Source organism: Mercenaria mercenaria, chromosome 1, assembly GCF_021730395.1.
Source record: "Mercenaria mercenaria strain notata chromosome 1, MADL_Memer_1, whole genome shotgun sequence".
In the NCBI taxonomy this organism is placed as follows: domain Eukaryota; kingdom Metazoa; phylum Mollusca; class Bivalvia; order Venerida; family Veneridae; genus Mercenaria; species Mercenaria mercenaria.
The window spans coordinates 97,820,295-97,833,479 of NC_069361.1; the positions used below are offsets into that span (position 1 = coordinate 97,820,295).

At 35.2% G+C, this 13,185-nt stretch overlaps 1 protein-coding gene across 3 annotated transcripts in view; it reads right to left on the reverse strand.

The window, feature by feature from the left end:
• Positions 1 to 534: 534 nt before the first annotated feature.
• The window catches only part of LOC123529391 (protein trachealess-like), a 52,664-nt gene continuing 40,013 nt past the window's right edge, over positions 535 to 13,185 (reverse strand). For 2 of the 3 annotated variants that reach the window (XM_045309713.2, XM_045309730.2), the window contains 9 exons: positions 12,111 to 12,200; positions 10,239 to 10,326; positions 7,171 to 7,260; positions 6,642 to 6,751; positions 6,226 to 6,419; positions 5,670 to 5,776; positions 4,974 to 5,121; positions 3,681 to 3,769; positions 535 to 3,484 (listed from right to left, as the gene is read on the reverse strand). In XM_045309713.2, coding sequence (XP_045165648.2) covers positions 2,208 to 3,484; positions 3,681 to 3,769; positions 4,974 to 5,121; positions 5,670 to 5,776; positions 6,226 to 6,419; positions 6,642 to 6,751; positions 7,171 to 7,260; positions 10,239 to 10,326; positions 12,111 to 12,200 — 2,193 coding nt within the window. In that variant the 3' untranslated portion in view covers positions 535 to 2,207. The remainder of the gene's footprint in view (positions 3,485 to 3,680; positions 3,770 to 4,973; positions 5,122 to 5,669; positions 5,777 to 6,225; positions 6,420 to 6,641; positions 6,752 to 7,170; positions 7,261 to 10,238; positions 10,327 to 12,110; positions 12,201 to 13,185) is intronic. The other variant, XM_045309722.2, reaches the window with a different exon arrangement.

Genomic DNA, 13,185 nt, shown 5'->3' on the forward strand with positions numbered 1-13,185 from the left:
ACATTTATGATCCTTATCTTCATGAAACTTGGTAAGAATGTTTATCTTGATGATTCATAGGCCAAGTTCGAAACTGGGTCATGTGGTTTCAAAAGGTAGGTCACCACACAAATCAAAGGAAAAGCTTGTAAACACCATTGATGCCACATTTATGACCCTATCTTCATGAAACTAGGTCAGAATGTTTATCTTGACGATTCCAAGGCCAAGTTAACAGGTGAGCGATATAGGGTCATCATGACCCTCTTGTTTAGTTATCCTCCGGAAAAGACGTGTGACGGACGGTCAGACGGACGGGCATGGTGCAAAACTGCAGTTATATACATAAAATGAGATTAAATAATTATGGCCTTGTTTAGGAAACACATTGTCTGTCTCCACACTTTATACACACCCATGTATTTCTTACCAAAACCATGTATTTATTCTTAAATGGCCTGCATAACTGGACGTATAGGCCTATTATGTACTCGAGCCCTTTTGCAGAACAGATGAAAAGAACAAGTTTGACAGTAATTAAAACAAAAGCGGAGAGACATGTATGGCTGACACTTTTATTTTCAATGTCATTGCAGTAAACTCTAGTTTTTGTAGAACATTGTATAATTTCTCATTTCATGAGCTTTGTAAGATAGTTAACACGTACAATATATATATAATTCACATTATTTTCCAATTTCATTGGAAGAAACAAATCACAATATTACAAAGTCCGATTGCAACTTTTTTGTTATCATTATTTACGGAACAACCATTGTAAATATACACGCGAAATACTAAATGACTCTTCCGAGAGCCTAAACACACTGCTTTTAAAATGTAATAAAATGTTAGTAACTGCTTACAATCCAACACCCTTATGACTTATCATTTAACATTTTCCCTGCTAAATTTCTACGGACCAGTCCATCATTCAATTTGGGCAGTACCACTTATTATTCAGAGGGATGTTTACTGAAAATTTACTAACTGAATAGCGAATAGTGCAGACCAAGATCAGCCTGCACGGACTTGCAGGCTGACCTTGGTCTGTACTGGTCGTAAAAGCAGAATCACTTGCCGCCAGAAGACACAAGTTATATAATACTATTTAGTACATAAAAACGAAACTTAGGTATTTGCATCTTTTCTCTAAATACATTGATACGCACCAAAATGACAAAGATGTAACTAGAATGAAAAGGTTATGGGTTATCGTGTCGATTTCTGTTTTGAATCAAGTTGCTTGGAATGGAAAAAAAACACAGAAAAAGTCTCAAATAATATAGCAGTTTGCAACCTCAACATGCTCTCGTATTTGTGCACTGAATAACATTCACAAAATCTGCAAATATAAGACTACAAAGAGCACTTTGTTCACACCGAGATGGAGACACTATAACAAAGAAGTGAAATTATTTTTGGGGATTAGCTGAATACGATAAGTCTCTAATTGACTATCGCTGAACTTTGAAAGTGCTCTGTGCTTCCAGGATGTCTACCCTGACCTATTATTTTCATTATTTAGTATTTTCAGAGGGCATCGCTGGCTAAAGAGTAGTTCTGGAGAACTGGATTAATTTTTTGTATTATAACTCTGTTTTTTAATTGTGCTCCATGTAGTATGTAAGTATGTACGGTGTAAGTTTATCTAACCTGGTAGCATATAGAATGAGGGAAGACCTGATACTTAATACACCGCTGTCTAATCGATAATTTCAGATAAATGAGGGAAGACCTGATGCTTAATACACCGCTGTCTAAATCGATTATTTCAGATAGCTTAATGAGCTGAACAGGAATTATGTTTTTGTCTTTTACTAGATACTTAGCTGTAATGTCCGTCTAAAGTGTTCAGTTACTTTTTGCGCGTCTAACGAGATTTATTTGCTATGCATACACTTAATCCCTACTCCCCAGTATCAATTTCAGAAGATATACATAAACTGTCGCCTAGGTCCACCAAACTCAGTTTTCATATGTTGAATTTTTTATCGCACGCAGAAGTGACTATGGAAGCTTAAATATTCCAAATACTAGTATGTTCTGATTTTTGTCACTTGCATTAAATATTTATGAATAACGCAATTAATTGAATAAATTTTGCTTTAGAAGCCACTACCTATTGATGTAATGTTTGCAAATCAAAATCTTCTGAGACACATGTACAATTATTCTACGTCTTATTTGCCATTTTTTGGACATTCTCACAGACTGTATTTGTAACTTCACGAGTTGTAAGTCGACCCATACCAAGCACTACCTGGAGAGTTCCGCGGATCAAACAGAAGTCCACCTGGTGGCGCTGATCCATGAGAAAAATTACCCAAATCAGAAGAATGGTACTGATAATTTGGCACAGGTAGATACTGTGATTTTGTGACATCACTGCTCGAGTCATTTACCACTGAAAATTGCTTGTTCGTTGTGGTACCAACGTCATGTCTTTGACCAATGCGCATACAATCACGCGCACCGGGGTTATCCGAATAAGTGGAAGCCATTTTATCCTGAGGCGAAACAGAATCTGGAGGTGTCATGTTATATTCGTCTGTAAGGGACACATTCTTCTGAGGTTGGAAATTTTGTTTCGTGTTCACAGATATGTGTGGTATATGTAGCTGTAACTGGTCTTTATGTATTGTTACTTCACCGCTTGGTGGGCTGAGCATGTTTATCACATTACTGTCACCATTAAGAGCATGAGACCTTAAACTGCTACGAATTACAGATTCCCTACTTGTATATAAATTGCTGACATAAAATGGTGATGAAAATGATGTCTGTAAATTTGAAGGACTGCTTGACCCTGACCAGTGTATTGCAGATTTTTGTGATTGTATAGAATGATTATCTACGTTGCCCGTAGAAAAAGCCTTCTTATTGGGTGGTAGATGGCGATTCATCGCCTTTTCAAGTTCATGTACTGAACTAGATACGATAGTATTTGGTTTAGAGACAGGGTTACTGTCATTCTTCACATGACTTTTGGCATCTAATCGTTTTTCCCCATCTGATCTTAACGAAAGATCTTCCGGTATCTGCTGTGACGCTGTCTTCGTAGACATTTCTGTTTCGGGACTACTTGGGAAGCTGTGATGTCCAGAAGAAAGGTTTAAAACTGAACAATCAACATTATCTATAGGCATAGTTGATGTTCTGTCTGAGACGCGAGATGCTTTAGCCTGGTTATCTAACGTTTCTAATATTGACGCAACTCCCGGACTGTCGTCATGACCTCGTTTTCGTTTCCGAGGTCTATCTGCTTTTCTCCTGGACAACTTGTTGTCGTGTTTCACTGGTTCACTTTCATTTTCTATATTTTCATCCAGCAAGAAATCATTATCTATACCACTTGGAAACACACTAGAGGTCTCTGCACTTGCCACCTTTTCACTATCGATAGTAATATCTGGACTATTATGTTCAGACATTTTGTTTACTAATGATCTGTCAGAAGAATGTGATGCAGGGGAACATTCTTCCCTCATAAGGATATCAATTTCTGAAATGATCAACAATACATTTATTGCAACAATCTTATTTGCAACAAGGAATTTTCCAGTCGCACTTACAGAAAATTGAGGTGTCCTATTATGACATTCAACTAATAGCAAAACAGAAGCTAAACAACGAAATTGTATAATAAAGATCTTTACACAAAAACTATCGAAAATGCACAGGTAGTAATTCATATGTACCTTCGGTTGCGTTTCCGTGAGCAGTCTGGGGATGCTCTATGTATGGTAGCTGACTAGAGTCCATCGCGACACCTCTGTGCTCAATACTACTGAAAGACGTACAGAAGGAACAAACATAACAACGGAAACTTGAGCTATCACTAAACTTAAGAAGAGGCCGCTTTGATAGAGGGTAAATAAGATGTGGGTAAGAGATAAAGAGCGGGCACAAATTTGAGCTATTTGATTTTTGACCTCTTAGTGTGACCTTGACCTTAGACATAGAGACCTGGGTTGTGCGCTATGCATGTCGTCTAGATGAGTTTGGAACTGATGCTAGTTTTAATGGTTAAGAAGATATGGACCGGACACAAATCTGAGCTATCTGAATTTTGACCTCTCAGTGTAACATTGACCTTGTATGTAGTGACTGTGCTTGTGCACTATGCCTGTCGTCTTGATAAGCTTAACAACTGACGCTAGTTTATGAAAATCGTTCCACTAATTAAGAATAATTGGAGCGGATACAAATTCAAGCTACCTGAATTTTGACCTCCAAGTGTGACTTTGACCTTGGACCTAGCGACTTGGATTGTGCGCTCTGCACGCCATCTTGATGAGGTAAATAATGGATGCTAGTTAAAGAAAATATTCAAAGCTGTTTAGAAGATATGGACGGGACATGAAGTTAAGTTATCTGACCCTTGATCTCCGAGTGTGACATTGGACGTTTTGATTAGGTAAATATTTGATGCTTATTTTATCAAAATCTTCCAAGCGGTTTAGAAGAAATGGAGCGGGCACGAAGTAAGGTATTTGACCTTTGACCTCCAAGTTGTGCGCTCTGCACGTCGTCTTAATGAGATAAGTAACTGACGCAAGTTTTATGAATATCTTCCCAGCGGTAAGGAGTTGACACGATTGACGGGCGGACGGACGAACAGACGGACAGACATTTGTGACTCCCATATTGCCTCCGTATACTTTGTATATTGGGGTATAATAACAGACACGTTGACAGACATGTGCATTTACGAATAAAGAAAATCGAAGCAGCTCACATCTTTGTCAGTTGGGCAAAACTATTACTTACACAAAATGTCCTACTCAAACAGCTGGAGTGTTTTTATCGAATTGTATGACAGGCAACTTATAGAGTGACAAAACGACATACCAAAACGTAATTACATATATATGTGTTGCTTTAATAATGAATGATTTCTCAACATTTCTTTTAGGTCTACACTTCAAAGCTGGTGGTTTGGTACAACTAGTACTATGAAACATAATTATCATATTTAGAACTGAACTCACCTAATTGTTTGGAAAATGGCAAGAACAGTTTGATCGTCGGAAGTTTTTGAGCTATACAGGGAAGTGCAGCACACACACAACCAGATATATCCACCGTCCTTGTTGAGTAATCGTATGGACGGAGACATCACCTGACCCTTCATTAATACTGTAAACAGAAAAAAATGTGTAAAACTTAAGACAAAGGTTGCATCTTGATACCATAACATGTAAGTTAGATAAATGAAGTTTTTCATTTTGCACACAATCTCATATTTTGTTTCTAAACAAGAAATTTTGTTGCCAATGAATGAAATTCTTCTAACCTTTATCCTGCTAAATTTCTATAATGAACTTGTCCATCTTTCAATTTGGACAGTACCATTAACTGTTAAAAGAGGTGTTTACTAAAACGATACGGACTGAATGGCGAACAGTGCAGATCATGATCAGACTGCACGGATGTGTAGGCTGATCATGATCTACACTGGACGCAAAGGCAGAATCAATTGTGTCCAGCATGACAAGGGCTAAGTGAAAAACAAAACATAGGGAAAATATGAACAGGCCAAATGCATGTTGTTGGGTAGTTAGAGTGGTTTTTGTTAATGTAGACATTTACTGTTTTATATATAATTCTGACAACTAGGAAGCAAATAAATTTTGCATTCTAGATAAATGTAGTGATGAAGTGACAGAAATTGATATATGACGTACGGTCTTTGTGCAGTTTCTTTAAATGGTGAGCATCAGCAGGGTGACAAAACTCGTACAGGTCTTTGCCAATCACGTCTTCACACTTCCAGTCAGTTAATGTCGATATCCTGAAAGGAGGTAAATTTATTTTATGTCATATTACAGACAGCTTAGCGAAACATTCCTTGTTCTAACATAAACGTTAATATCAATACATCAGAATATGTTTTCTTTTATAGATATATCCTACATATCGTAGCATACATTTTGTTATTGCAGTGTGTAAAAAACCCATTTCTTATGCGTGTAAATAAAAACATTTTTTATAACTGTTTGTAACAATATTTTCTTGCAAAGTTTGTTTAAATTAGGTATATATTATTTGAATCAAAACAAAATACAAATTAAATGCAGTCCCGAAAATAACTGAATTAAAATCTGTAAGAAGATCTTTTGGAAGTACAGAACGTAACAGAAAAAAATTACAACAGACTCGTTTGACTGAGTCTGTTCGTAGATCAACTCAAATCATCAAAACTTTACTGATTCAAATGAAAACACTGAAAAAAGTCCTTACACATTTTCGCAGTAAATCACTTTAAATTGTGCTGTAAGCCTCATTATGAACGTGTCTGCCTCGATCCGCAGTTCTGTTATCGTCGGCGGCGGGAGCGCAATGGCAACACCAGACATTCCCAGTAATGGACCAGGACACTTTCTACCTATGTTGTAGTTAATTTGCGGTCGAAACTGACCTACGATTAACACAACCTGCAAGTGTAATTGGTAAGTCGGTTCTAGTTTTTGCTCGTTGTCTGATACGAATTAAGTTTGTGTTTTGTTTTCTGTAAACCTCCATTTAACTTATAAGCAAAAGTTAAAAATATTGTACACCACACTGATAGAAAGCTCAGTCTTAGTTTTAACTTTAGTATCTTTTATAATGTTTTTTAAAAAGCATATATGGAAGGTAAATCTTACAGATATACGTACCCTATACCCGGAAGAACGTGAATGCACGCCTCTCTTTGTTAGCGTCGATTTCATTCGAATACAGAAAGACCTGCATGTTGTCTTTTCGAGGTTCGGAGACATTATTGGTACTGCAATATAATATAAAATAGTAGTTAAATACCTTTTTGGAATAAAGGAAGAAGACAAAATCTAATTGAATGTTAAGTCATGTGTAATTAATCATTAGAAATGCCTGCTCTGAATATAGACTAGTCAATGGAGTGATTTCATAGTTCATCATGGTATATTGATAATACCATACTTTGATGTAAGAGGATTTATTTCTGTCCGAAACTCCAGGGTTATATTGCTCTTGGCACGGTGGTGCGAGCCACATACTGAAAATGAGGACTAAACTGGTTTGTCTGTCGGTTATGAGTTATTCCCTTTGGTATGCTTAAAATGCCTACATATTGAGAATGTGTGCTATATGACTTATTTACTAACAAGAATACCACTATTTCTTCACGGAGTGGTTAGCTATTAAAGATGAAGAAAAATAATTTACCTCGGTCGTTTACGGGAGGTGTTATTGCCCTTGGTGTGGTGGGACTATCTACTGATGGAGATGCTGGCGAAGACAGTGTGCTGGAGACACCTGCAGGTAATAAATTTGTAAATAAAATTAGTTTGTAAATGATATATCAAACAATATTATGCACGTAAAAATTAATTGCTAGCAAAAATTGTCCTCGTATCTTTTAATGATCACTGGACTATATTTCGTACGGTTTCTCCTCCAACTTTGTAGCAGTGTCTAAGACTCTTATAGGTAAAGTGGTGATTAGCCTTCATGTGCAAAACAAACCAGACGGGTCTTAAAAAATTTCTTGCTTTTTAAATGACTTGAAAAAGAAAGACATGTAAGCAACCAATATCATTGTATCGTTGAACCTGTTCGCAAAAAAAACATGTAAGAAAGCAATTACGAATCTGGCAAAGAAAATAATTAGGTAACAACAATGACAAAAGTCCAACTGGAAAAAAACACATTAAAAGGAAGCAGCCATAATGTTGTTTTTTTTTTTTTGATAATCTACCTTTTCACTTTTTACGTTTAACATGTTTAAAAGATTTTATATGTGTCTTTAGATAACGTTGTCTTTAGGGAAGAGCACTAGCACATTTTTACACATGACTACATTTTTGTATTATTTATCTTTTTTTTAAATATGTCACATGAATATCAGTTTATAGTTCGTATCCATATTGTCAAATGAGATAAGCTTCAAGGAATAACTCTGCCATTCGGTAACAGAAGATGAAATTATTTTGTGTAAGTATATTAGATATTATTTTATAAGATAAATACTAAATATGGATTTTACAACATTTGTTACTAATTGTTGTGCTCTTTCTAAGTGAATTCTGATATCATGATTCATTAACATTCAAATACTACTAAAGAATTTTGTATGCGCATGCGCCTCGTGGCATCCAGGCCTGCCAAAATCCATTCTAGCCGAATATAACATTGCAGACCAAGGTTCTGTTATAATAACCCTAACCTATTTAAAGTATATAAAAGAGTTAGTAAATAACAATATTAAATCACATATTCCTACTTTGTTTCATCTTTTAACATTTCAAGACAATACACTTTCATTTTAATTGAGCAAATAAACGACATGTGAATTTTGCTGGAATGTTGTTGAGAATGAAACAGTTTAACATAATATGAGCCGTGCCATGAGAAAACCAACATTGTGGGTTTGCGACCAGCATGGATCCAGACCAGCCTGCGCATCCGCGCAGTCTGGTCAGGATCCATGCTGTTCGCTTTCAAAGCCTATTGGAATTAGAGAAACTGTTAGCGAACAGCATGGATCCTGACCAGACTGCGCGGATGCGCAGGCTGGTCTGGATCCATGCTGGTCGCAAACCCACTATGTTGGTTTTCTCATGACGCGGCTCATATCAAGATGACTACTTGTATGGTATTATTCTTTGATCAGAAAACAGCCTTCCCTTAAAGAATAAAATAAATGAAAAGGAATACTCTTTTATTAAGACACATTTCATGATAGTTGGCCATCTATGTGTTTTACATTTTGTATTCTGATTAAAAGTAAAGCAAATAAATGCATGTACAAGAAAATACATAACTTATTAGTTGTGCATAACTAACAAGTAATAAATAAGCCTTAAATGTCGAAAGTTATGATTATAAAGTCGTTTAAAGTGTAATAAATGTATGTTTATGCATTGGTCTGTCGTACATGTCACCCTAGTGTCAGTTTTATGCCATGGTAGCTACAGTATATAATTGCCTCCACAAGATGTCACTTCAACTATTTAAACCCGCTGACTCATTTGTACAACATATGCAACATTGCTTCAGTGGGCATAAGCCGGTTTTAACATGGTCATAACTCAATCGAAATGATCTTAACATTGACATATTACATGAAAAAAACAAATAATAAAAATCAAAAGACATCAAAATCACCGTTGATATAAACTATTTCTGCACTTTGATATGATACAAAAATAACGATCAAGTACATGTGCTTTGATAAAAAATTGTTTTCCTCAAATAGTTTCATGTAAATAAGCATTTAAATCATAAAACAGAACAAAACTACAACCAAGTTATGCAAATGAACTCGGAAATATATTTTGATAGGATTTGATGAGCTGTCTTAGTAACGGTAGATAAAAAAATGCAGTTCATAGTCTATATGTCTCCGGTAACGATGCATACAGTATTTCTTTGCACGTTACAACATTCTTCATTTAACTTAAGTTATGTGACAGTATGTAGCAAAGTTGTATCAAAACCTTCGTGTTGAAACAATACGAAACTTAATATGTTCTTGATGTAGAACACCACTTTAAAAAGTTACAGGTGAAATCTGCCTAAATGACCACTTTATCGACACTTTGTATCACTCTGAAGTCTGAAGATACATGTGCTGCTATACCGCTTAGCTACGAAATGTGCAGTTTATTTATGTTTTATTTACAGCGTCTAATGGGCCGTTCTTATTTTCTGTAATATCGAAATCATTCTTCCAGTCTCAAATCTTTTTTTTTTTTTTTTTTTTTTTTTTTTGTACTTCGGGATTAAAGAGTCCTTTCAATGGTTTCTAAATGAGCCGGTGCTAAAATTTGATTGGCTTGGTTGCGATCTATGCTTCCAAAGGATATACATATATATTTGATTTTATTCAAAATATACTAAAAAAAAATAGAAGAATTAGAACTCTGAAAAGAAAACAAATAATGGCGTTTATGATTGTAAAGCATTTGAACGTGAAAAAGCATTTTTTTCATTACTAAATGACACCAATAGCACGTTATAGGTAATAAGTTATTTTTTTAAATATTTCATTATCACAAGAAAAAAGTAGTACATAGTGTATGCAAGATGTGAAATATGTGAATAAATTATTAAGTCAGAGCTAATTGTTCTTTCTGCTGTCACAGGAAAACCATTACCGTATCTATGTTGTAAAATAATTCTGAATGTCAGTACTGGGCATATGTTTTACTTTATTTTTCTATGGACTTCTGTAACACCATCCTTCCAACCAATCACTTCCTCTCCAGTTTTTTTATTGATGAACTACTTACTAGCTAAGGCAATCCCGAGTTGGTCCGCTAATTCCTGATGATCTTGACTATGCACATAATCAAAGAAACTGCTTCCCGCCATTTCTACCTGTAAGATATTATAATAAACCAGTATTTCTTATCCATAGTATTATGTCTTCCTATTTCTGAATAAATTATAATTTGATTTAATATACTTTAGCTTCATCAGGTTCAGTTAACTTCTCGTGTTTTCGTAATGTTGTCTTTAGTCCATGAGCATATGTACATGTATGCTTTCTGATATTCATTGAATAGCACAAATAATTTACTGTTATAAATTAAAAATGGATCTTTATTGATTCTAACAATAAATATGCAGCTAACCTGAAATCGTCTTGAAGAAATGAGACAGAAAAGAAAAACGCCATGTTGTAAGAATTCATTCAATTAAGCACTTAATTCTTTGTCAATACCAACAATGTCGGGACTTGGTAGGCGTTCTTAATAGTCTGTTGTCATTATTCTGATTCACTGAATCTAATTATAGTCTTCATATTGTAGTTCAATTGACCTTAAGCACAAAAATGTGCAAATTTGCCAGTCAATTTAAAGCTGGGGATGACAGGGCAGAATTGCTTTCAGTGCAGGGGGCAACGGGTAACAGTAGTATAATAATTGAGAATGTGCGCGGTTCATAGATGGCAACACCAATTTAACTGTATCCGCATTTGCAACTTGTAACCTCCGCCGTCGTAACGACAAACAAACCAATTAAAACAGTATCCATGTACTCTTAAAATTGTGTGGCATTGAAAACGAATGATTTTTCTACTTAAAAAACTTAATTCTTAATCCATATCTTAACCATTTCGTACACTATACATGTACATCATGACACGAGTATCGCCTAAAACCCTCCTGTCTTTTTTTAAAAGTATAAACATATCATACCGCTTTTTGCTTTTTTTTTTATTTTGGCTTCAAAAGTTTTTTTTTCAAATTCATAAAACCTTCCTGCTTGATTTCTACCTACCAACAGATCATACCGCTTTTCACTTCTTTCACATTCTTTTTATTTTGGCATCATAAGTCTTTTTAAGTCTTTATTTTACGTATTTTCAATTAAATTGAAATATGAAAAAAGGCCTTTTGCATCTGCATTTACTTTGTTTGTCCCTTTCTACAATAATTAAAAACCCACATTCCATTTATTAGTGTCATTCATATCAGTTAATTCAAGTTAGTGAACAAACCAAAAACATTTACAGCAGATAGACAGTGAAGACAGGAAATTACAAATAAAAGTACGTATATGTAAAACTAATTGAGGATAAACGTGTAAACAAAGTAACGTCAGACCTGTGTTAGTAGAAGGGCAATATAAGTAGTTGCCAGGGCTAATAGAATTAACTCACTCGACGCTATACATGTCATGTATGTTAACTTCTTTGCATTGTTAAAATTGTTTGTGAAAGACATAGAAAGACTGACATGTGTTGGGGTTGGTTTTACGTCGTAACGATAAAGTTACTGGTATATACCGACCTTCCAGCTTTTGGTGGTGGAGGAAGACCAAAGTTCCTCTCCAAGTATTATTTTGGGCTCGGGCGGGCAACTTGACTTCCTAAAGACCCAGATACACTAACTTGTGAAAGACATTCGTAGACAAATAATGTACACTAACTTGTGAAATACCTTGATGAGCTGATACTGTACCCTTACATGTGAAAATCTATGTATCGTGAAAGACATAGACAGATGCACTTACTTGTGAAAGACCTTGGTATTGTGATAGATAATGCATTCTTACCAGTGAAAGACCTAGGTACAATTAATTGTGAAGATCTAAATATTGCTGAAAACCTAGTCAGACAAAACTACAGTTACTTTTGAAAAACATTGAACACTTACTTGTGAAAGACCTAGGTAGATTGATACAGTTTCCGATATATATAAAAGTCTTCCATCGTTACTTAATGCAAAAGCAAAGCCGTCAAGAGACTGAAAGGAAAAGGAGTCAAAGTTACAAATTATTACATTAAACAACAATTACTTAATTACGTTTCCTGACATTACAACACCCCACCTTATACTCATAACATGTGACGGAAGTCCATCACTACTGAATAAAACCGAATTTACATAATTTAGACTTAAACCATACGCTGGAAGTTTCCTTCTTTAAGGATTAGAAAACCCTGACAATTTTCTGTCAATTAATTGTCGCAGAGATTTCTTAGGTTATTTCACACGTCACGTACTAGAATCCTCGTGACATCATGGAGATCACGTGCGCCATGTTACGTGTCGATCAAACTCGGAGAAATTGGGTAATTTAGATTCAGAGAACAATCAGGGACTGAAAGCTGAGAAAAGGTTTAAGAGTTGTAGGAAAAGTGTCTAGCTTATGTCCTCGTCTTCTCACTTTGGGAAAAATGATAACATTCATATCGTTTTTGTAAAATCATTTTTTAATTTACAAATTAAATGACTGCATTCATCTTGTGATAAATGACATGCAATATTATGTGACAAGTCACCGTAAATTAATTTTGGTTCTAAATCCTATTTCACACTAATGAATATAGAAAAGAAATTAGGCAAAGCTCGTCAAAAAATCCAATGCATATGGAATAAGGGTAATCGACATGGATTCGTCGTCTGAAACTTGCGAACTCAATAAAAGTCAATTTTCATCTGATGACAAAAAGATTTTAAAGAAATCTCTCACTATATCACAGCGCTCTGGTGAATCCTTCACAGCCAAAACAATTCATTATTTTGCCACATGTAATAAGTGAACGGTTCAAATTTGATTATGGTCCGCATTTAGAAGGGTCTCTAAAGGCACAATCGATCATCAGTTTAATACCTCTGCCATTCACACTTCTGAGAAATGTTATTAATGCACTAGTGATTCAATATCAACGTCCAGTTCAAATCCCCCGAGAATCTCACGGGATTTTGTCATTTGAAGCACGTGAAG